Source organism: Nasonia vitripennis, chromosome 1 (genome assembly GCF_009193385.2).
Source record: "Nasonia vitripennis strain AsymCx chromosome 1, Nvit_psr_1.1, whole genome shotgun sequence".
NCBI lineage: Eukaryota > Metazoa > Arthropoda > Insecta > Hymenoptera > Pteromalidae > Nasonia > Nasonia vitripennis.
In genome coordinates this window covers 377,913-402,267 of record NC_045757.1, presented here as the reverse complement: position 1 = coordinate 402,267, position 24,355 = coordinate 377,913, and the positions used below count along the sequence as shown (strand labels likewise).

Below are 24,355 nucleotides of genomic sequence, written 5' to 3'. Positions count from 1 at the left end.
GACGTTCGAGGGAGCCAACGTCTTGGGCCCTCTTCGCCGTCGGTCGGTCGGTCGGTCGATGATTCCTTAGCCGCTGCCGCGGAAAGTAAAACTAAAAGTCGGCCAGAGTGCAGGAGCTTTCGGCCGCGAGTTGTTCTATAGAGCTCCAAGGACGCAGCATTCCGAGCTTTTCCTGCACAGAGTCCATATAACGCGCTCCGCGATAAGCACAATGGGCCGAGCGACGACGCGCTTATTCATCGAGCCCGAGTATATACGGAGTGGCCGTAAGTACAATGTAAACTTTGCGGCGACCCAGTGCTCTATCTGCGCAATCTGCGCAGCCGGCGGATGGAGCGAGGCGACGCCGAGCGCGAGCGGGAACTGGGTCGCCTCGGGGTTGACAACCGACTCGTTCTTCCTGCGCGCGTAGCTGTGCGCTTTCGTTTGTGCAGTACGCAGAGGCGTATTGCGAGAGCCTTGAAAACCGCGGCGGGTGCATTATCGCCGGCCCTCCGCAAATCGCGTTATGCAGCGGACGAGAGCCGAGTCGAGTGGCGCAATTAGTCCTTTGACGAGCGCCGCGCTCTCTTTTCAGACTGCGGGTGTTCGAGTGAGAGAGAGAGAGAGAGAGAGAGAGAGAGAGAGACAACTTTTTCCAGCGCCGCCTCCCCGCGCGCTCGCATCGATCGGCCCGCGATCGAAAGCACTGTCCGCACGTGGAATTAATACCTCTCGCGCGCGGGCTGTAACGCGGGAAAACAGCGCAGGCCATAGTATACTCGGCTCGATAGAGCGCGCGAGCGGTCATCAATTATTCAAGCCGGAAAAATTTCGATCGGTGCAGCGATCCAATTAACGAGCCGCGGAAAGAGAGGCAGTCGTAAAAAGGGCATTAAACGGCTCGGCGAGAAAATCGGCGAGGAAATCGGCGAGGCGCGAGCGGCGCGCTGACGCAATGAAAATCGATCGGCCGGGCTGCTTTTCTCATTAGCCGCCGGCTCTATAATCAAAGGGCTACAGACGAGCACAGCTCTTCCGGCAAGAGGCTCCGCGTGATTGCCGTAATGAGAGGCCGCGCCGGGCGAATCAGCGGCGCATTGAGTGAAAATTTTCCAATTTTTCCCTCCCGCACGTGCGCCGCTCGAGGAGCTCCGCCGTGTAAATTTGGCCCCCGCTCTCGCTGGCAGCAACTATAATTACATTGTGTACGAGCCGCCTCGCTCCGCGCCGCGTCGACTGGGACTCGGAGCTATATTTAGTGCGCCGGCCGAATTCCCGCGCGCGCGCGCGCGCGCGCTCTCCGCCGCGTGAAAAAGTCGTTGATTCCGCCGCACTGGCCGCTCCGCAATGTCGAGTGCCACTATCGCTCCTCTTCATCTGGCCGCTTTCTTCTCTCTGCCCAGCTCCTCGTCTGCCTTCACACAGACCTTCACACAGTTAACGGCTCGAGGGCTCCATCGATAGCTCGCTCGGCTTCCAGGGCTCCGGGCCGCCGCGGCTCGGTGCAGGCGGTGCAGCGCTGGCTGAGAGCGGCCCCGTAGCATGCGGACCCCGGGCGTAGGGGGCTGCAGCAGCTGCTCTGGGCGGAACGAAGCGGTGCCCTCGGGGACGACGAGGACGACGAGGAGGACGAGGAGGACAGGCGGCGGCAGGAGCGGGCCTAGGCTGGCGGCGGCGCTGGGGCCTAGCGGCGGCGGCGGCGGCGGCGGCAACGGCGGCGGCGGCGGCGACCGATGAGCGCGGGGGATGGCGGCGCGCCGCTGGGCCAGCCCGCCCGGGAGGCCCGGAACACGCCAGACACGCTCCAGCCCGCTCAGCAGCAGAATGGCGCCCGGGAGGGCCTCGGGCCGCTCGGAGAGGCGCCGCCCAGCACGACCGGCGGCCAGACCGTGGCGACGACCGTCGCGGCGGGCAAGCCCGGCGCCGCCTCCGCCGCTAACCAGGCCGCGGAGAAGGCCGCCGCGGCCGCCGCGGCCAAGCGACCGGCCCGCCGGGGCGGCAAGCCCCAGCCCGACCGGCCGGTCCGCGCGCTCTTCTGCCTGCAGCTCAAGAACCCGCTGCGCAAGCTCTGCATCGACATCGTCGAGTGGAAGTATCCTTTAAGCATTCTGCCGTTCTCTTCTCTTGCCTTCTCGCTCCGCTCTGTCTTCCTTGACCAGCCGCGACAGACCGTTCGAGTACCTCATCCTGCTGACGATCTTCGCCAACTGCGTCGCACTGGCCGTGTACACGCCCTACCCCTTCGGAGACTCGAACCAGACCAACGCGTACCTGGTGAGTATTGTCCCGTCGAGCGCGTCGCCTATGTGTTTAATAAATTAAGTACAGCAGGGCTCGGTTGCAGGAAAAAGTCGAGTACGTCTTCCTCGTCATCTTCACGGCCGAGTGCGTGATGAAGATCATCGCGTACGGCTTCGTGGCGCACCAGGGCGCCTACTTGCGCAACGGCTGGAATCTCCTCGACTTCACGATCGTCGTAATCGGGTAATTAGCGCGAATCTTACACGCACTTTTTACGCGTTACTTATGCCTTGTCTGCTCCTCTGAACCGGCGCGTTCTCCCCCCGCAGAATGATCAGCACGGTGCTGACGACCTTCATGAAGGAGGGCTTCGACGTCAAGGCGCTCAGGGCCTTCCGGGTGCTTCGACCTCTCAGGCTCGTCTCGGGCGTGCCAAGTGAGTTGCGCGGGCAACCGCCAAGACGCGTCTACGGCAGAGTGCCCTGCTTCCCTATTAACTCTCGCCGCGCCTCTGCCCGCAGGTCTCCAGGTCGTGCTCAACTCGATCCTGAGGGCGATGGTGCCGCTGCTGCACATCGCCCTCCTCGTGATCTTCGTCATCATCATCTACGCGATCATCGGGCTCGAGCTCTTCTCCGGCAAGCTCCACTCGACCTGCTGGAACAACGTCACGGGTAAGCGCGGTCATTCGACATATTCGCGAGAGATCAAGAGATCTCCCTGTGTACTGGCTCCTCCTCTTCCCGCAGGCGAGATGTGGGACGACCCCCACCCTTGCGGCGACAGCGGCTTCAAGTGCAGCACGCTGGGCGACGAGTGGGTCTGCGACGCCAAGAAGTACTGGGACGGGCCCAACTGGGGCATCACCAACTTCGACAACTTCGGACTGGCCATGCTCACCGTCTTCCAGTGCGTCACCCTCGAGGGCTGGACCGACGTCCTCTACTCGGTCAGTGCTCTGCTTCCTCCTGCCTGCCATTCCCCCCCCCCCACTTGTCACTTCTCTCGCGCAAACTCAAACGTCTCTTGCGAAACGCAGATAGAGGACGCGATGGGCAGCACCTGGCAGTGGGTCTACTTCGTCTCGCTGGTCATCCTCGGAGCCTTCTTCGTCATGAACCTCATTCTCGGAGTGTTGTCTGGGTACGTCAGCGCGAAACGCGAATATAGCTATGCGGCATTCCGTTATTTCTCACCCCCCCCCCCTGTGCCCCCAGAGAGTTCTCCAAGGAGAGGGAGAAGGCCAAAGCTCGCGGCGACTTCCACAAGCTGCGCGAGAAGCAGCAGATCGAGGACGACATGCGGGGCTACCTCGACTGGATCACCCAGGCGGAGGACATCGAGCCCGAGGCCGACGAGCCGCAGACGCAGGACGGCAAGTGTAAGTGAGGCGAACAAAATGATAAATCAAGCAGACTCGCACGGCACCGAATACAACCTCGTTGTCCCCGCTCTCCGCCAGCAGCCAAGCAGCAGAACGAGATGGAGAGCACGGACCGGCTGGAGAGCGACGAGGGCGTGCAGCACGAGTCCCTCTGGAAGCGCAAGAAGCGCGACTTCGACCGGGCGAACCGGCGGATGCGCCGGGCCTGTCGCAAGGCGGTCAAGTCCCAGGTCTTCTACTGGCTCATCATCGTCCTGGTCTTCCTCAACACCGGCGTCCTCGCGACCGAGCACTACAAGCAGCCGGAGTGGCTCGACCAGTTCCAGGAGATCACCAACATGTTCTTCATTGTTCTCTTCTCCATGGAAATGATGCTCAAGATGTACAGCTTGGGCTTTCAGGGCTACTTCGTCTCGCTCTTCAACAGGTTCGACTGCTTCGTCGTCATCGGCTCGATAAGCGAGATGGTACTGACCAACACGAACGTCATGCCGCCGCTCGGAGTCTCCGTGCTGAGATGCGTCAGGCTGCTCAGGGTGTTCAAAGTGACCAAGTGAGCGCGCGGGCATTCTTCGGCAGTGCATCAGTTATTTTTATTATATTCTGTACCTGTACCTCCCGCTTTCCATCTTCGCAGGTACTGGCGATCGCTGTCGAACCTCGTGGCCTCCTTGCTCAACTCGATACAGTCGATCGCCTCGCTCTTGCTGCTTTTGTTCCTCTTCATCGTCATATTCGCCCTGCTCGGCATGCAGGTACGTGCTTTAATTTCCGCTTGGCGCTATGCAGGTATACGTATTCCGTTTCGCAGGTGTTCGGCGGCAGATTCAACTTCAGCGCCGAGGACGACAAGCCGCGGCACAACTTCGACAGCTTCTGGCAGAGCTTGCTCACCGTCTTTCAGGTGCGTGGCCGTACCAAGTGGATTAATCCTTTTGTCCCTTTCACAATGACAAATTCTTCCGCAGATCTTGACGGGCGAGGACTGGAACGTAGTCATGTACACGGGTATCCGAGCGTACGGGGGCGTCGCCAGCTCCGGTGTCCTCGCCTGCATCTACTTCATCATTCTCTTCATCTGCGGTAACTGTATCCTTTGAAACGAATCCGAATGAAATCGGGCTTGCGCGGCCTGCGATTACGCGATGCTCCTTAACAAGCGAGTCGCCCGCCAGACATCCTGCTGAACGTCTTCTTGGCCATCGCCGTGGACAACCTGGCGGACGCCGAGTCTCTCACTGCCATCGAGAAGGAAGCCGAGGAGGAGGTAAAACTAGTTATGATAAAACGGGCAGTGGCTCGTGACTCGTCGATGACCTCGTTAGAATCCAACTCTTTCTCGGACTCGCGGCGCGCGGTAAAAATAGGCTGCCTGTCGGCTTTTCCCGCGGAGCGCAACAATCGCTCGTCACTCTCCGCTGTCTCGCGGCGCGCTTTCATCCTTAAAGCTCTCGAGGCCTCGGCATCGTTCGATTATTATGTTGCGCCCTGTAGAGCCTTCTATGTCTACCTGTATAGCAACTACGACAGCCGATACCTATATACGAGTAGAAGCTTCACTTCACTTCTCGACACGTGGACGCGTTCTGACGTATACGCCTGCCATTTTTCTTCCCCTGTCTCCGCGCATCAGCTATACTTATCGATTGATTATTTTATTACGCTACAGGCCGAAAAGAACAAGTCGCGCAGCGGTTCCCCAGGCCAAGATGAACTGAGCGGGGAACAAGACGACGGAGCCGATGTGACGGGCGGCGAAGACGAAGAGGGCAATACCGATCTCGAACAGGATCCGAATGAGACCATGGAGGATTACGAGGCCGCGCTCGATGGGTAAGTTACATCTCGAGAAGCGCGCTTTGCGCCTATTTCATCGCGCGCTTCTCAACAGGTCGGACAAGGACGAGGACGGGCACGGGAAGGTCAGGCTGGATCTAGAGAGCGACGAGGAGGACCTCGAGGGTGACGAGGAGGACGACCACACGGAAATTCAAGGTAAGATAAGAACACGGCACGCGGACGAAAGAATACTGTGATAACTGTGATTCGTCGCGCAGACGAGGACATCGAGAACGAGGTGAGCGCGCGTCCGAGGCGCATGTCGGAATTCAACATGGGCACGAAGATCGTGCCGATCCCGCCGGCTTCCTCGTTCTTCGTCTTCTCGCAGACCAACAGGTTTCGAGTATTCTGCCACTGGGTTTGCAATCACAGCTACTTCGGCAACGTCATTCTCGTGTGCATCATGATCTCGTCTGCTATGCTTGCCGCCGAGGATCCCATCGATCCGAATTCTCAGAGGAACAAGATCTTGGCGTACTTCGACTACTTTTTCACCACGGTTTTCACCATAGAAATTTGCCTGAAAACCATATCGTACGGTTTCATTCTGCACGACGGGGCCTTCTGCAGATCGTCTTTCAATCTTCTCGATCTGCTAGTTGTATGCGTATCCATCGTATCCACGCAGCTCAGGTACAATTTTCTCCTTCCAGAATCAGCTTTGCGCACATTTCAGCGGACGCGTTTCAAACATTCCAATTTAATTTTCAGTTCCGGAGCTATATCGGTGGTGAAAATTCTGCGAGTGCTGAGGGTCTTGAGGCCTCTTCGAGCCATTAATCGTGCCAAAGGACTCAAGGTATTCATCTCTCCTTCTTTTTCCATTATATTTCAACGTTCCATTTTAATCTAGAACCAAAGAGCCTCGCGCTCTTGTACCCTATATCGCGACACGTAGAAAGCTATGTGCTATGTAAAGTATCGCTAGAGGAGCTAGGGGTTGGAAAGAAAACTATCGCTCGTATGAAATAAGTTGGTCAGGCTAGTATTATTTCGCGATGTGTGTAGTAAAACGAAAGAAAACAAAATAAAAATCAATTTAGACTCCCGGAAGTAAGGCGACGAACAAACCAAAGCAAAATCCTGGGGTAAGTGCTTGGACAAACATCCGACAGAAGGGTGGGTGTGGATGGCAAACGAGAAAATTGAAAAAAATATATATATACATACACACGTATACGGGTATGGGTGTGCAAATAGGGAAGGCTCAAGCATAAGTATTTGACGAGACTGAAATGTTGCATATGGCGCCCTTAGCACGTAGTACAATGCGTCATCGTAGCCGTAAAGACTATCGGAAACATAGTCCTCGTCACCAGCCTCCTGCAGTTCGTGTTCGCCGTCGTTGGCGTTCAGCTCTTCAAGGTAGGACTGCTATCCCTTGCCCCCGATACATTCCTCTTTACTCCTTTTTTTCTCTCTGTCTCTATCTCGACTGTCTGAATCCTATCCGAAATATACTTATTTGCTCCCTTTTGTCTCGTGTCGTAAACGATACTTCGTTCGACCCCTTTCTATTTGTTTTTGCACTTTTCGTTTTGTTTTTTTTTCCCTCGTCACTCTGGCTAGAAGTTGATTTTTATGCTAAGCCATTGTTTTTCGTGGTTCTTTGTTTGTTTGCTGAATCGATTTTCTAGCCAGAAACCGTCTCACCTTATTCCCGGGATATACAGCAAAATTAATCTTACTACGCTCTTCATAGAAGATAATGTTGAAATTTGCTGTCTATCCTAATCCTCAGTCCTTTTACTTTTCAAATTATATTTTCTGTTCAAAAAACAATTTGAAAAATCACTTCAATAATGTAAAGAAAAAATATCCTCCCTCGTAGTTTCTCAAGAGTTAAAGTCCGGAGAAAAAGTTTGTCCTCAGACTGACGGAAAGATTTTAAATTTGAATGAAAAATCTTATTTGTCGCTGTACCTACTTCCTGTCGTCGTAATAAAACTTTTCTCCTTTGCGTTTAAACTCCCTTAATTGCCTAAGGCAGAATCTGCTTTTTTTGTTTGTGTCTGTTAAACTATGCCTATCGTCCTCATAGTCGACTTTGTTTTTCAAGATTCGTTCATTATTTTTAAATGCTTTCTTAAACTTTAATTATGCAGACAATTTTAAAGCCGAGGGCGAAAGGCGAAATTTACTGTTTCTGTGATTCGATAAGTGCACCTGTTGGGTTTACCCTGGATTTGTTTTTACTTTTCTTGAGAATACCTATACTCATAAACTATATTTAACGAATTGGTTTATTGTCTTGAACCTCTTCCCGTTTTTCTGTTCTGTTTTCCTTTGTTTTTACATAAACTGGATAACAGCACGTACAATCATAATCTTATACACCGTTACACATTATCGCGGAGAACGGTATAACTTGATTGAACAACGTACATTCTTCGACTTTCGTTACTATATTATCATCAATTTTTTCGCGATCGAATTACTCGGCGAGAAAACAGCGATACCGCGTGGATATAAAATTAATGCTGCAAAGAGAACGTGTCCGGCAAAAACTATAACTTTTGCATGCTGATCACGTCGAAGTAGGTTTTTATCGTCTATTGGCTTCTGTTTCGTGGTGTAAATTTTTAATCGGCATATTTTTTTTAACCGCTTTCAGAATATATATATAGAGTACAAAAAAGTACGCTTATGTGGCTTCATGCAAATTTATTTCCCCACACATAATTCTATATCACAACGTATTATTTATCCTCTGTGTATTATCAATAATTTGTCGTTATTTTATTCCTTAATATTATTTCTTCTTTTATTATCTGTATACTTTTCGTCCTGATTAACAAAAACGTCGTAGCTGGAGAAAAAAAAACACGAGAAACGCAATATAGAACAGTTGTTAGAATTGGTACAATGGCTTGAGAAATATACGATGCTGAACAACCGACCACACACACGATTATATGGAAAAAAAAAATTGGATTGTGCGTCTAGATTTGTGCATGTCTTGCGGTGGTGTGATGACTAACGGCATTACAGAACTTTAACATTCGATGCCTATATAGTGAACGCAAAATGAAAATACGAGAGGAAAGTGCGAAACGAAATTCAAAGACCAACTTCGATGCAGGACTAGAGTCGACTTGTATCTTATCTCCCTTCGACGACGATGTTGTGTATACCTTACTTGTGCAGGTTCAGATAACTATATATAAATAGTAGTTATGTATATCTCATGCCATAAAACGTTGATTCGACTTTAAAAAGTATTGAATGTTCGCTTGCGTGCACGATTGTAGTCGAGAAAAGAACGCGTTATGCGAGTTCAATGCTATTTTAAACGAGTCTACAGTGTTAATCCGTACTGTAAATACGCAAAGACTATGTAAGATAAACAATTCGCTAACAATACTGTATACAGTTGAGCCATGATAATAGTTGGTAATTCGGTGTGTTGTTTAGTTTATCAATATTGAAATCTCTATTTATATATGATATTATATATGTGTCTTAGAAATGTTTGTTCCCTAGAACATCGCTTTCTCGCATTCATATACTTCTGTATATACATATATGTGCGCGCGCGCGTGTGTGTGTGTGTGTGTTAGAGCAGATAACTCCTTTATGTATACTAATAATAGAAAATAGAAATAATGCAAGCGAATTCGAAGTGAAGCGCAACTGGCGGTTAATCGCGACACGCCGCGCGTCAAACGTCGAGGGCCATGATCACAGGAACGTCCGCGGCGGGAATACACATTTCATCAACTGTTATTTTTTTTCTGTCTTAGATTGATACTGAAAAGAAGCCGAGTGAGAAGAGCGTAATTTCTTTGGGTTCTCGACAGTAAATCCCAACTGGTGCATATAGTTGATTCGAAAATGCTAAACTCCCTCCTCGAGCGCCGGCGCAGCAAAGTTAAGGGCCGAACAATATTCTTTGGGCGGCGCGACAAGTTCGGAAATCGAGTTAGCCTCTATCGAGAGTGAAAAACGACGTCATCTTTCGCGAATCATACGGCGGCGGTGGTGGTTCACTTTGACCGGGGACTTGGGGATTATGCCAACCTTGTTCGCTGGCAAAGTTAACGGGCGCAGGTCGTTCCGAGACGCGCATTAAGGCCCTCGCAAGTTTTGGTATTCATACAGGAGGAGAAATTCGATCTTTATTGCTAACGGAGGGGGTGAAATTAGTTTACGCACGGACTACTAACAGTGTGACATTTCGAATGGAGTTGAAATGTAAATATTAAGTATATGTGTCAAAATCCAAGTAGCGATATGTGTAGTCGGAAGACAACAGCAACAGCTAGCACATAATGATATAGCGTATAGTTATTATAGGTCCATCGGTGTCCCATACTTTTGATGAAATGAAAGTAATCGAACGTACCCTCACCCCCAAAACCCCGTATGAGCTGGAAACTCCTGATTAATTAATACCGATATCTCTCTCTCTCTTTGTTGTTCTGTTCACGAATTGAAATCCTGTGTGCTCGCTCGCTCGTCTCTCCGCACCTGTGTGTCCGCAAACCAAACAAAAAACCAAACAAACCAAATCGAAACCTGCGTGTGTCTGTGTGAAACCTGCTGCCTCTGGCTGCGAAACCTACCAAATACGCTAGTACGTAGTCAAGTGCGTGATCGTCGCCATTAAAACGATCGGCAACATTATGTTGGTCACCTATCTCCTACAGTTCATGTTCGCCGTTATCGGCGTCCAGCTCTTCAAGGTAAAAACAACATATACCACAAGCTATATATATATATATATATATAAATATATAAAAAAATAAATATTACTCTCTTTTACATATACTACTACTACTATACTATAATCTCTACTACTACTCTCTGCCTCTCTTAGATTACTCATACATAAACATATCTCTGTTATTGTTCTTTTCTGCGTTCTGTATATTGTTATGAACTATTCGTCGTCGTGTATGATTTCGTTATTCTCTCTCTCTTTCTCTCTCTCTCTCGACGCTTGCTCTCAAGCTGCTCGGCCGAGCAAGCGGCGAACCACGATTCTTGCAACGTAAAAAAGAGAGAAAAGTTCATTCGAGAAGGTTCACGTCTCTGGCCTTTCGGCGCAGACGATCTGTTTTTTTTTGTTTGTTTTTTTTTTCACGAAAGTATTATGTACGTGTTGTTTTTTACTGCTGGTGTATATCGATGTTTAGAACAGTGTATCTAATTTTCTAACGGAGCCCACGTGTACAGAGTGTGTACCGGCGAATTAACGGCGACGCTTGCATTAATCCGACTAACGTTTGATCGTGTTGCATTCGGCACACCGATAATAAATCACACCTCTTGCATGAATATCCTGGAGAACCATGCACTTTGAGTCGCAGTATCTCACTTTGGAAGATCAGCGCGTGTTATCCAACGAGTCACTCGCAAAAACAGCAGCAACAGCAACAGCAACACGATACTCATTAAGCGTATTCATTCTTCCGCAAATCCGAAAACTGCAGTGTGTGGGATTGCTGCATGTGGAATGTTGTTTCGTCGCATGTCAGAGACACTCGATATAGCTCCTACATCGTATAGCCGACCGAGAGCTCATTCCGAACGACTAGGCGCGTGTGCATGCGTATAGAAAGCCTCGTCTTCGCACTCTACGATTATTTCCGTCGTAGTCGGCGGAGAAAGTTGCGCAAGTCTGAATCTCCCTCGCGGGACCCTCGAATTTGTCGGCAAACATTGTATAAATATAACGCGCAAGATCGAAGCTCGAAGCGCCGGGCGAAGCGGGGGAGAGGCAGAACTGACTGCAACCCTCGGCTCGGTGTGCCCCCCCCCCCTCTTTCTCAGAACTTGTACAACGGAGATTGCACCCACGTAGCCTGCAGTAGAAAGCGAGTATATAGGCAAAGGGAGACAAGAAAAGCCACGAAAGCGAATGGCGGCGAAGAGAAAATAGAGTTGCATCGCACCGATACTCTTTGCATCTCCGGCGACGAGTAGGAATGTCTTATCGTTATGATTTCTCCTTACCGAGACGCCGCCGTTAAGAACGTATTCTCTGCCGTTATATTTTTTGAATTTCGTTCACACTTTGCGCTGCAGCCGCTGAATCGCCGCACGGCACACCTTTTGTTTTCACTCAACACAAGACGGCTTTGTACTACAATCACGTCACAATGCGATGCATCTGGCTTCTGCGCTGTTTTTCTCGTTTTTGTCATGTGCCAAATAACAATGCCTATACCTGTACTGTGTGCCGCTTCAGTTTTGTTTCTCTCTCTTTCTCTCTCTCTCTCTCTCTCTCACACGTGTGCGTCCATGATTAACATATAACTTGCGCGCCGCTAGTCGGATCTTCGCGAGGACCACTAATAATGACGTTTGCTTTCTGATACGCGCAGGGCAAGTTTTTCATGTGCAACGACAGATCGAAGATAACTTCCGAGGAGTGTCAGTAAGTTTCGGTCGCGTACGATGTAAGGGCCGTGTGCCGGAGGGGATAATCAATTGATTTTCGCAGAGGGACCTACATCAAGTACGAGGACGGAAACATCAACAAGCCGTTGACGGAGGAGAGGAAGTGGGAGAGGAACCTGTTCCACTTCGACGACGTCGCCAAAGCAATGTTAACACTTTTTACCGTCTCGACGTTCGAGGGATGGCCCGGGTGAGTTTCATCCCCGCGACAACTCTGGGCGATTGCGAGACGCGCGTCTGCACAATAATAACGCGAGTCCGATGCTCAACAGGTTACTCTACGTGTCCATCGACTCGAACAAAGAAGACTTCGGACCAATTTACAATTTTCGACCGATAGTGGCAGCTTACTACATCATCTACATCATCATCATCGCGTTCTTCATGGTGAACATCTTCGTGGGTTTCGTCATCGTCACGTTTCAGAACGAGGGCGAACAGGAGTACAAAAACTGCGAGCTCGACAAGAATCAGGCAAGTACCTAAGCGCGTAACTACTGTTCTCGCAATAAGCAGCGATGGCTAACGGCACTGACCACCACCACCACCACCACTCCAACAGCGCAACTGCATCGAGTTCGCGCTGAAGGCGAAGCCAGTTCGCCGCTACATTCCCAAGCACCGGATCCAGTACAAGGTCTGGTGGTTCGTCACGTCCCAGCCGTTCGAGTACACGATCTTCTGCCTGATCATGATAAACACGGTGACCCTCGCGATGAAGTTCTACCAGCAGCCGAAGGCTTACACCGACCTCCTCGACGGTCTCAACATGGTCTTCACCGCCGTGTTCGCCCTCGAGTTCATATTCAAGCTTGCGGCCTTCCGTTTCAAGAACTACTTCGGCGACGCCTGGAACGTGTTCGACTTCATCATAGTACTCGGTAGCTTCATCGACATCGTCTGCTCCGAAGTGACCGTACGTACAACGCCGACGCAACATCTCCTTATGCTACAAGTCGACGCGTATTGAACGATTTGAAAATTTTCCTCCTCGACAGACCGGTCCGCCGGTGGGCATATCCATCAACTTTTTCCGACTGTTTCGCGTAATGAGACTGGTGAAGCTGCTCAGCCGAGGCGAGGGCATCAGGACCCTACTCTGGACTTTTATCAAGTCCTTCCAAGCACTGCCTTATGTAGCCCTCCTCATCGTCATGCTGTTTTTTATCTACGCCGTCATCGGGATGCAGATGTTTGGAAAGATCGTCATCAACGACGAGACGCCCATACACCGCAACAACCATTTCCAGAACTTTCCCCAAGCCGTGCTGGTGCTATTCAGATCTGCCACGGGTAGGTCAGCTGACCCTGCTGCGTCCCCTCATTCCTATTGCCTCGTTCTCACGTGTCATATCGTTGTGCACAACACAGGCGAAGCGTGGCAGGAGATCATGATGGCGTGCTCCTACAACCCGGAGAAGGTTCTTTGCGTCGTTACGCCGAATTCGACCGAGAGCACACCGGACAGCTGCGGATCGGACCTCGCCTTTCCCTACTTCATTTCTTTCTACGTGCTCTGCTCGTTTTTGGTAATACTCCAGTCCACCTATTCGCCACAGATCTCCAAAGTCGCTCTTACCCATAACTGGGATTCCGTCTTCCAGATTATTAATCTCTTCGTAGCTGTAATTATGGACAACTTCGACTACCTGACGCGCGATTGGTCAATCCTCGGTCCGCACCATCTCGACGAGTTCATTCGGCTCTGGTCAGAGTACGACCCCGACGCGAAGGGCCGGATCAAGCATCTGGATGTCGTGACGTTGCTCAGGAAAATCTCGCCACCGCTGGGCTTTGGCAAACTCTGTCCTCATCGGGTGGCCTGCAAGGTGCGTGAATTTTCTCGTACTTTCTTTTATTTACTTCTCATCCATTAAACGTCCTACTGAATTGAATTAACGCGTGAATCGGGAAAATTCGCAGAGGCTCGTGTCGATGAACATGCCATTGAACAGCGACGGTACGGTGCTGTTCAATGCGACATTGTTTGCGGTGGTACGGACATCGCTGCGAATCAAAACCGAAGGTAACATCGACGAAGCGAACGCCCAGCTACGAGCAGTCATCAAGAAGATCTGGAAGCGAACGAGTCCCAAACTCCTGGACCAAGTGGTCCCACCTCCAGGAGGTAAATAAATACATTCGAGAAACAGCAACCTGACTCAAAATGCATGTTATAATCTACGGCGTTTTCGTTTCCAGTGGACGATGAGGTAACTGTCGGCAAGTTCTATGCGACTTTCCTCATACAGGACTACTTCCGACGTTTCAAGAAGAAAAAGGAGCTGGAGATGAAAGAGGGCGACAAGGACTGCCACAACGCGGTAACGCTACAGGTGAGCTAGACACTCATGCGCGCTTTTTCTGATTGGTGATGATTGATCGATTTTATTCTACCAAAAAAAAAAAAAAAAAAAAAATGTTTTTTCAACCAGGCTGGTCTGAGAACACTGCACGAAGCAGGTCCGGAGCTGAAACGCGCCATCTCCGGCAACCTGGAGGAGCTACTGGACGATAACCCAGAGCCAATGCACCGAAGAAACCACTCGCTTTTCGGAAGCGTTTGGTCAAGCATGCGCAAGCATGGCCAACACAGTTTTAACAGGGCCCGTTCGCTCAAACTCAACTCCACCGGCTCCAAGGTAAAAGCGGTGACCCGCGTCTTAGACTAGCTACGCTGGTTGTGTATCTAATGTCTACTTCTGCTCGACGCTCTGTCGAAACACGCTCCGTTAAATGCCCCCAAAATTATTAATTTTCTATGGTAGTATCTAAGCACCTACTATACATTACATTTTTACTCTTCTTTTCGTTCGCGCAACCACTCGACTGCGATGTGGTTGCGTGAACTTGGCTTTAGCAATGTACTCAGCACTCTGTATCATTTTAATTTGCTCTCGACTATTCATTACCTTGATTTTCTCAGTTTTGCAGATAAAGCGACAAGTAAGCTATATATTGTTTATAGTGTCCCCCCACGATCGTGGCTTTGCTGGTAAAAATGCAAAAATCCCTATTCGCTTAACTCTATACGTATCTGTCGCTGTAGAGCCAGTTTAAAAGCCGGCGATCGGGATCCCACTAAAAATTCTCCATGTTCGTTTTCAAGGCTTCGCCGACCAATTCCATAGATTTCCTGCCATATTGTTCGTTGCAGAGGGGAGGTCCGGACGCTCTGAACCAAATCAACGCAAGATCTCATCAAGTCGTGCCGAACGTCGCAGGGTATACTATTTTTTATTCATACATTCGATATACTTATCTCTTCGTTTTGAAAAAGAACGCTGTCATGATTGTTGATATACGCATGTACTTTTATTCGCCGCGTGTACGTATCGTTTCAGCGGATTGAGCGACAACGCGATGGGTCAGCTGAGCATCGAGCCGCGGCTGATGGGCGCCGAGGAGAGTATCCCGTTGAGGCCGCTAGCGATCTTCGGAGGGCAACAGCTCATGAACTATAGGCCGCCTCACAAGCTCGTCGAGTAAGTACCCAGGCCGTCACTCTGTCTCTCCCTCTCACGCGACTATTGAAGTGTACAGGCATTTTCTAGGCGTGTAATTGTGATATTCTCTGATATAGTACATGTCCAGCGGTATATCTTCAGGTTGATAGAAACCACTCTACTTCGAGTATATGATGCGTGTTCTTTTCTACATTCATTATATTTATACCTCTCTATATTTTATATATTCTTGTATAGACGTACTTTTTTTATTATCTTTGGGCGACACAAGTCAAAATTTTCTCGACGTCTGACTTTTTCTATTATATATATATATATATATATATATATATATATAAAAAAAAAATTTTGTTCAATGTCTCGTGGTGTGTAATGCATGAGAGATAGGCAACGATAATGTACAATATTTTTCAGCGTTTTTCACGTTTCTTATTTTGTACAAATATTTATACGTTTATTTGGAATATATCTTGTCCAAAGTCACGCGTGTAAATCATACGACGAGGAGTTATAAGACTATTTTTTGTTTTAATTTTTGCAGTTTTTTGTAAAAAGGCCATCCGTTGCTTTGACACGCCTCCTCGGCCGAATTGTGAAACGAGACGGGTGATCTATACTAAATGTATATATATAAATATATCGACCCACTATATCTATATTACGATACAACGTTGACAGTGAATACATTGTTTTTCATTTCTCCCTCAATCGAAATCGTAATAATGATTGTTATTTTACTTCTACTCGTATCCGGCACGGTCGTTCATACTTATCAATGTTTTTTATTTTTACTCTACATTTTTTCTTTCATAAACGTTATAGAAAAGTTTGACTAAGTATATGGTTATTACGTTAGTTTTGATGTATTACCAGAGTAATACCACTGTTCGATGATCGACCTTTTTTGGCACCACTGTGTATTTTGAAATCGATGTTTTTCCACCTGTAAATGAGTAGGTCGATTTTTTAAAATAATATCGTTGTTTTTTTACATTTTTTTTTCTTTTTTTTTTTGTTTGTATTTATCAGAGTGTGACTGTTACCTCGAAAGAGCGCGATGACACGGCAATTATCAGCGCCGGATTTTCTCACTTGAACGCAACCTCTATGCAAACAGCAGCTCTACGATTGATATTGCTCCGCAATTATTTTTCACGTTCAACTGAGGATAATGTCGCGACAGTGAATGACGTAAAGAGACAAAGTCGGAATCATCCATCAACGTATGCAAACGCTTTGACGCAATAATCTTAATGTGCATCTGTATGTAAAGTTCATTGAGCGTAAAGAAGAAGAAAAAACTTGCTAGCTCTTGATAGATTCGAGATGTAAATATAGAGGCCTTACGGAGCCATGAAAAAACGAGGATTATAATGATAAACCCTCGCGCGGTGTATTCCGTGTATCTTTGCGTCTTTTGCTATTGCCCCTTACTTGTTCTCCGAGCTTCTTGTTCATTGTCGTACGTTTCAGTGGACCAGGTAGCGGTAACTATCTCCATCCGAATAGGGATTACGGTAAGACCTGCAGTCAGGAAACGTAGATTTCTCATTCTTACTTCTTGTGCCTCCGCTTTTCTCTGTGTTCTTTTGTCTGTGTCCCTGCTAGCAACGGATCCTTGCTTATATCGTTTTGCCGCGCCTCACTGGACAGAGATAAAGACCTTGCTGATACTGTACGTAATGTTCCGTGCAAGAATCCAGTGACACGTAGCAGACGTTGATCGACAAGCTGTATTATGCCTCTACGTGTTACGACGGTCTCGAATGGTTTTGATCGAGTCTAGCATTGTAGGATCCTCGAGCCGTCTTATTTTGTCATCGCGAATGCAATCGATGAGCTTGCAGAAAACACACGCATGATTTCTTGCGCTTCCATATACGCTGTAGCTGAAGCTTTTTTTTTATCCTCCTTTTAAACTGTATAGCTACGTGTATGCTTCGACAACCCGAGAACCACGTTATGTTATGCATTTGTATGTATCAGTAGCGTCGCTCTTATTCACAGCCTTTTTTTCAAGTGTCCAACAGTTGCGGATGAGTACGCAGCATTGCGTAAATTGTAAATAAGAGAAAATAAGGCTTTGAATCGACTCAGGAATAGCTAAGCGAATAGCTTATTATATAGTTGCATTACTTTCTCGACCAATAACGATATCTATAGCTGCTAAAGAACTCTGGCGGGAAAAGGTGCTTGCACGCTCTTGTTGGAAGCCAGTCCGATATGCTCGCTGAGACGGGAGCTTCGAAGAACTGCGCGCGCACTCGGCACAATGAGAAAGGGCCGGAGGATGCGAATTGCGAGGCTCTTCGAGTTGGGTCGCGAGCGCCCCCCGATTCGCAGAGAGCCGCATGCCCGCGGTATAGCCCTGATGCTCTCCGTGTAAAAAAGAAGCCAGTCCCAGAGCGCATTGCAATGATAAATCAGCAGCTCCCACACCTGTACCCATGCGTAATCTTGTCAATGTGTGTGTGTGCGTGCGTGCGCGCGTGCGGGCGGTCACGGCGGCGCAGTCTTCAGGACGGAGTCGAGCGGCAGGTGACGGGCCCGGCGACGCTCTCACCGACCAGAGCGGCGGCCAGTCCGCCGGCGCAGCGCCATCACCACCGGCTCGTCGCGGTGGCCAGTGCAGCCGCCGCCAGTGACAGGGAGCCGAGCCGGCCGCAGTCCCAGGCGACGGCGACCCACCCGACCTCGGCCGACACGTCCCTCGGAGCGCCGAGCCCCAGCTTCGCCTCCTCGTCCACCTCCGGCACCGAGCCCAGATACCACTCGTACCCCGGCCAGGGATGCTGCGCCGACTGTGCCACCTGGAGCAGCTCTCACGGTACGGCGACGCGCAGTAAAAATCATTTCTCATCCTCCTCCCTGCACACACACACTCGCTCGATCGCACACGCGGACCCTCTCGATCTATCGTGTCGGGCCTGCACGGCACCCCCCCCCCCCACCTCTCCGGCTCTAAAGAAAAGAGAGAGAGAGAGAGAAAAACTAAAGCACTCTTCTGTCCGACAAAATGCGCGCCCGACTCTGCAGTAGAGGAAGAGCAGGAGAAAAGCGAGCAGGTGGAGGCCGGCCTGGACAACGACATAATCGACCTGGACGAAGACGACGAGGAGGACGTCGACGTCGAACTGGCCGAACTCGACGACGAGACGTCCTTGGAGAGCAGCTCGGCATCGGGCCTGAAGAACGACGACAGCGGCGGCTGGGTCCGCGCGGCGCCCCGGCAGGTCTCCTCCTCGCTGCGCTCGCACTACCACCAGCACCCGCACCGACTCGTCGAGCCCACCAGCTCATCGCCCAGCGTCTCCTACCGGGCCGACAGCTCCTTCGGATCCAAGTCCAGGCCCAGCAGGGACGGCGAGAAGGACAAGGAGAAGGACAAGAGCAAGGGCAAGAAGAGCATCAGCTCCTCGCTGCGGAGCAGGTTCGGCGGGGGCTCGAGCAGCAGCCGCAGGAACAGCGCCAGGGAGTCCCGGTCCATCGCCAACGGGCTCAAGCTCGCGCAGACCCAGGCGATCGCCGTGGCCGGATTTCTGGCGGACGTCGACGCCAGCCAGTGGAAGGTCTGCGACACCTGCTTCTCGCACCGGGCCTCCTATCACGGCAGAGGTGATATGACGATACCAGTCCTATTCTACTTCTATACTATTCTGTACGCCTGTGCTGTCGTTGAGATCCGAACGAAAGAGGCCGAGGGATGGCTATGCTCGCGCGGCCTTCATTCTAGATATACATATACATATATATATATATACTCATATAGACGCGAATCGTGTTACGTTGTTGTTGTTGTTATTATTATTATTATTATTATTATTGTTCTGCGCACTCTCTTGTCTGTATATGACTGCATTCTGATTTCGTATTATTTCACACTCGACACCGCCCCAGCCTACAACGTTACAATAACACAGATACGCAGCTGATTATTCCACGATTACGCATTATGTTCACTTATTATTACTCGTTTATTGTATGTATATTGTATAAGCATAATTAGTCGAGGCTCGATTGCGCGACCAAGATTTTCCCATGACGACGTGAGTATACACCAAAGCGGCGCAAACAATGGACGCGTAGTGGAAAAGTCGAATTGAGCACCTCTCCTGATGGTTGTCGAACGTTGCTCGAAGCATGCGATTTTATTATTTCTATACACTTTGGATTATTGTCTGTTGATTTGAATACTTTGAATATCCCTTGCTCCAGCACTCACTATACTCACACTGAACCAACGACTTCCATACTCGTGTACATTACTTTATCATTCGTATTTAATTGGCTTCCTTTGACTAACGCTAAGGGGTGTCAGGTGTCTGCGCTCGAGCCGCGAAGGCAGAGGGCCCTGCGTGCTCTTCGCTCGGTCGGTAAAAACTGATCGCGGCACCCCCCCACCCCCCTCTACAGCTTTGTTTGATTTGTTGTCGTTCGCTTGCGATGCGCGTGTGCCTGCACTTTTGTGTAACGGTGTCATTTGTGCGGTAAGCCACGCGGCGTTCGCGTAGCAGCAAGGATCGCGCTTTTATTCCTCGCCACTGATGGTTCTGTCTCTGCACCGAAATCCAGCATCCTGGGGTCGAGAGAGTAACGGCAGCGTCGGCACAGAGCGCCTGTCCCACAGCCTGCCGGGCAGTCCAGCCGACCGAAAGCCCAACTTCGAGGTCATCGGTAGCGCCGAAAGCCTCGTCGGAAGGGTAAGTCGTCGCGGCGCTCCAGCTTCGTACGCCAGCTGGACAGAGAATTGACCCCTACGCCGTTCTGCTTGCAGGTACTGGTGGAGCAGGGCCTGGGCAAGTACTGCGACCCGGAGTTCGTGCGCTACACGTCCCGCGAGATGCAGGAGGCCTTGGAAATGACGCGCGAGGAAATGGACCGCGCGGCTCACCAGCTCCTGCTCCAGGAACGTCGTGGCCAGCCCCTTGCGTACCAACTCCAGCAGCAGCAGCAGCAGCAGCACAGCACGAGTAACACGCTGACGCCACCGACGGCCGATCAGCAGTCCTGGAACTCGGCTTCGACGAATCCACCTAGCGGCGCCACTATTGCTGTCGACTATCAGCCTCTGCACCAAGATGTGCACCATCAGTCCCAGCAGCAGCCGCAGTACAGACAGCTGCAGCCGCCGTCTTAGCGAAGCAAACAATTTACTGCTACTGCCGGTGGCATCTAGAGTCTGGCCGCGAATAAGCGGGCTTGGCCCAGCTATACGAGTAGCTGTACGTCTGAAATCGGAAGTTGACACTAGTAGAGAGTGGAGAGAGAGAGAGAGAGAGAGTCGCGCTGAAATCGTTAAGAAATATTCGTTTCATTTTTACGCGCGATTCTCTAGTCGCCTTGCAGAATTTGAATAAAGAGGATATACAAGGAGGAGAGATGCTGATGCGCGATTACCGATTACCTTATTTTCAAAAGCAAATTTTATTCGGATTCTCACAATTTCAGCGCGATAGATTATTAAATCAATGCTCTAGTTCTCGAACATTCATTCGAATAGGCTACTACGCGAGATTTATTTTTAGCGGCCACGCATACTTAGACGAGTATAATCGAGTCAAACTGTGAATACGCACGTATGGGCACGACATATGCGCTACAGTATTTTCGTAGCTTACCGCTTTTATTATTCTATACAGATATAAAGATTTTTATGAACGTCACTGTGACGCCTTTATTTTACGTACGGGGGAGTGCAATTGCGAGTGTAACGTCGAGCACTCGTGGTATACATGCCAGATGTAATCTGGCTGCGTAACGGTGTAACCTTACTTTTTGTACCCAGCTTTCAGATTTACATACCTTTCGTAAATTTGATAATTTATTCTGCGACTCGATGGCGCGTACGTGTACAGTCATACATTTACACATACGAGGCTTTGATTTTCTGCTCCAAGTTATCCATACTATATTGCCTATGTATAGAATACAGTGTTACCATACTATTAGTGTGAAAGTCGTTTATTTTTCATTTCTTTCTCGTGTGTTGTGTTCATAAGAATTTTCAACTCCTTAGTTACGTTTCTACGTATTTGTGGCTCTAGCGGCCGATAAATACTTCTACCTATGAACATTTATTGAAACTCGTTATCAATACATTGTATATAAATGTAAATGAATAAAACTAAATGTAACTGTAATTTAAACATTTTTATCGATAAAGATTTATAGATTTTTGTGAATAGAACTTTTTACAAAGGCTATCCCCGCAATGACGATAAAATTTAGACTTTAATTATTGATGGAAATTTTCTATTGACGAATTTAGATGGACAGGACGTTGTTTGTAAATTAACATTTATTATGAGATATACACTAAAAAAGAGTTACATGTAATGTATATGTGTGTGATATAATAAGAAGCGTAAATAATCCTGTTGAAAAAGGTGTTTAATCGGCGACGGAATTAGTTTAATTTCTAGTAGATTCAAGTGATCGTAACGAGCGGGTCATTAAGAAAAAAACATGAGATTAGTTTAAATGAGCTCATTATTTCGTCTTCAATTAGCTAACTTTTCTACCTGAGAAACAAACAAATAAATCAATAAATAAATATTATATATTACTACCAAAACCAAAGTTTTTGAAATGTGATTGATATATAAATTTATGTGTATTCATGCATGAGGAGATAATTAATATTTATTAAACTAATTGTAAGATAATAAAAATAGAAAACAGAAAATCAATGCCTCTGGGTATTTTGAATATTGTATTTTACGCGAAAATAAATAAATAACAATAGTATAGTAGACATACGGTCAAAGTTATGCCCAATTAATTTTTGCGATGAAGCGTCGGGGCCAACAGTTGTTAAACTTTTTCCTCTTGTTTTGCGGACGAGAAAAAGAGAAAGTAAGAAGTAAGAAAAAATACAAAATAATTGAAATAATTTAATACGTAAGAAAACATTTTCTACTACTCTGTACCAATTTTTTCTATTATTACTATCCTTGAATGTCAAAGTATGCCGAATGCTTTTTAAATATTCTCAAAAAAGTATGCGAATCCTTGGCTACTGGTTATACTGTAGATTTTGTAATCGTTTCTAGCTTAGGTTAAAAAATGAAGACTCCAGACACGAAATTTAATTGACAATCGATATAGTGTCTGATATATATATCTATTTAGTATATGCTATTGTTGTTCTTGTTATTATTATTATTATTATTATTTTTATTATTGTTATAATTGCGCGTAAAGCGTATATAGTTTTTAGGATCCGACGCGAAGCTTAGTTATTATAGTAGATAAAATCTCTCAGATGCGAAATTCTCTCTCCGACTCTCTATTTAACTCTTCCCGAACGAGGCGCGCAGAAGTGTGCTTGACTCGACAGGGTCGAAGGGGTCCCACTCTGAGCTGAAAGGAAACCATCGACCGAAGCGTTGGCCCTGCGTAGATCAATTGGGCGTGGGGCGAAAAGTAAAGGTTCGTCGCGATTTATTTTTCCCGCGACGAGTCATAATAGAAGAGATAACAAGTGCCTAAGTATCTAGTAACATTCATTCGGACCAGTGGAGACTTTTATCAATCTTATATTAGCCAAATAACGATCTATTAAAATTCGTATTGTGTAAGGCGGTTCATCGGCGCGAAACGACTGTGAATATAAGCCAGGAAAAAAATCGAGTCTCCGGATCAGAAGAGTAGCCATCCGAAATCGCCAGGAGGAGGAAAGTAAAATTTTCGATCGCTTAAAAAATGCATCGTTGTACCTTTATATCACTTTTCAAGCTTGTGTAATAACCGCATATATGTGCACAATAAGATTGTCATAGAGGTTTTTCGCATAGGTCGCCTTTTTATACACTGATACGTAATGTTTTATAAATTCTTACGAGTTTTTAAAATCCTCACGCGCGAACGAGGGAAAGTAGTGAAATGCAAAGTGCGATTCGACGCACGTACATTATTTGCGAATTGAAAACACCGTTAAACATAGGTATAGTTATTGCTTGCTTATTATTTCTTAATGATCCGCATTTTACTGATTTCCCCCGACGGCGATAGCAATTCAATTTTTCACAATAAGTGCCCTTAATCGCGAACGCAGAGAAACTTTTTACTTGAATACTCGAGTGTGTGTACGTGATGCACCGATAATTATAAAATACGCTACAGCACCTTCCAAGTATTTCGCACAATAACAATCTGCAAGTTCGTTGGTACACTCCTGTCGCGGTTGGCGACGTTTTCTATATTGATTCTAAAACTGAAACACTAAAATTTCGAAACAGATAAACGTCGAATAGTCGATTAAAACAAGAATGTGTCTATTGAATAATGTCAAAAGTTCGTTATGAGTACCCATTGATTAATTATCTATTAATAATATCACCGCGGCCTCGCAGTCGTCGGCACAGTATCATGTCTTGCACCATCAGCGTCACCCGCTTCGTGTGCAGACATATGAGCAGCGCGTCTTCGAAGAACTGCACAAGGTACATTTCCGCGGCCTCCTGCAGGGCCTCCAGCGCGCTGTGCTGTATCCTCTGGGACTCTAGCCGCGGAAACAGGTCCAGCATTATCTGTCGCACGAGTCGAGCGAATGGGGCTCTCGGGATGAGTAGCTTCGTGGACCTCTGGAGTCGCGCGATCTCCTTCAGCATTCCGTTGACTCGGCGTTTCTTCGCGTGCTTGTCCATCGCGAAATTCCTGCGCGAAGAAGCATTCGACGCGTTGGATTTCGGTCGGCTGGACTTTCGACGGACCATTTTCGAAAGCGGCAGTGCTCTGAGAAAAATCAACGGTCACAAATAACGTTGCAAAAATAAGGAGGGTCGCGTTGTGCGATCAGAAACTCACCAAGTCATTTGGAGCTATATTGTTCGGAGGCCGATAAGAGACTGCGACTGCGTAACTCAGCAAAGATCACCTCGGTCGCTGCGGAAAACGGCACTTTCACACTGATAACGCTGCACTCGAAACGCGCACTTAACCTATAGATGATCGCTCGTCCTTCGGTGTTCGGGAGGCTAGCAGAAGCATGTTTACATCCTCTCTGCTCCGCGATTGTCAACGTGTATACTGT

The 24,355-nt window shown here is 48.3% G+C and overlaps 2 protein-coding genes across 5 annotated transcripts; one reads left to right on the top strand and one right to left on the bottom strand.

The window, feature by feature from the left end:
- The first annotated feature begins 1,700 nt into the window (after positions 1-1,700).
- On the top strand, positions 1,701-23,174 carry LOC100119154 (muscle calcium channel subunit alpha-1). Of its 3 annotated transcripts, none has more exons than XM_031922189.2 (34): positions 1,701-2,074; positions 2,151-2,256; positions 2,327-2,466; positions 2,553-2,659; positions 2,745-2,897; positions 2,973-3,172; positions 3,263-3,366; positions 3,441-3,604; positions 3,689-4,160; positions 4,245-4,362; positions 4,419-4,511; positions 4,576-4,696; positions 4,783-4,874; positions 5,277-5,440; positions 5,499-5,602; positions 5,665-6,082; positions 6,161-6,248; positions 10,027-10,134; positions 11,779-11,831; positions 11,898-12,044; positions 12,127-12,328; positions 12,417-12,770; positions 12,853-13,147; positions 13,226-13,383; positions 13,459-13,683; positions 13,778-13,982; positions 14,057-14,190; positions 14,290-14,496; positions 14,964-15,079; positions 15,199-15,339; positions 17,817-18,148; positions 18,358-18,936; positions 19,894-20,021; positions 20,096-23,174. In XM_031922189.2, exons 1-34 carry the CDS (start codon positions 1,716-1,718, stop codon positions 20,456-20,458), a joined length of 6,750 nt encoding a protein of 2,249 aa, XP_031778049.1. In that variant the 5' UTR covers positions 1,701-1,715; the 3' UTR covers positions 20,459-23,174. The 3 variants fall into 3 exon arrangements, with proteins under 3 accessions (XP_031778049.1, XP_031778046.1, XP_008202602.3); XM_031922186.2 differs by having other exon boundaries at positions 3,686-4,160; XM_008204380.4 differs by lacking the exons at positions 10,027-10,134; positions 17,817-18,148; positions 18,358-18,936 and adding exons at positions 6,707-6,814; positions 16,795-16,838.
- On the bottom strand, positions 23,019-24,355 carry Cenp-a (centromere protein A). 2 transcript variants are annotated; one of them, XM_031921660.2, is made up of 2 exons: positions 23,632-24,068; positions 23,019-23,544 (listed from the first exon to the last, which is right to left on the bottom strand). In XM_031921660.2, exon 1 carries the CDS (start codon positions 24,036-24,038, stop codon positions 23,643-23,645), a length of 396 nt encoding a protein of 131 aa, XP_031777520.1. In that variant the 5' UTR covers positions 24,039-24,068; the 3' UTR covers positions 23,019-23,544; positions 23,632-23,642. The 2 variants fall into 2 exon arrangements, with proteins under 2 accessions (XP_031777520.1, NP_001136354.1); NM_001142882.1 differs by adding an exon at positions 24,130-24,355 and having other exon boundaries at positions 23,025-24,057.

Excerpts from the sequence above, each read along its gene's own strand:
- LOC100119154 (XM_031922186.2), top strand. The coding sequence starts at position 1,716 with ATGAGCGCGGGGGATGGCGGCGCGCCGCTGGGCCAGCCCGCCCGGGAG. Across the intron at positions 2,660-2,744 it reads GCTCGTCTCGGGCGTGCCAA|GTCTCCAGGTCGTGCTCAAC; the intron begins GTGAGTTGCGCG and ends CTCTGCCCGCAG. Across the intron at positions 3,173-3,262 it reads GGACCGACGTCCTCTACTCG|ATAGAGGACGCGATGGGCAG; the intron begins GTCAGTGCTCTG and ends TGCGAAACGCAG.
- Cenp-a (NM_001142882.1), bottom strand. The coding sequence starts at position 24,038 with ATGGTCCGTCGAAAGTCCAGCCGACCGAAATCCAACGCGTCGAATGCT.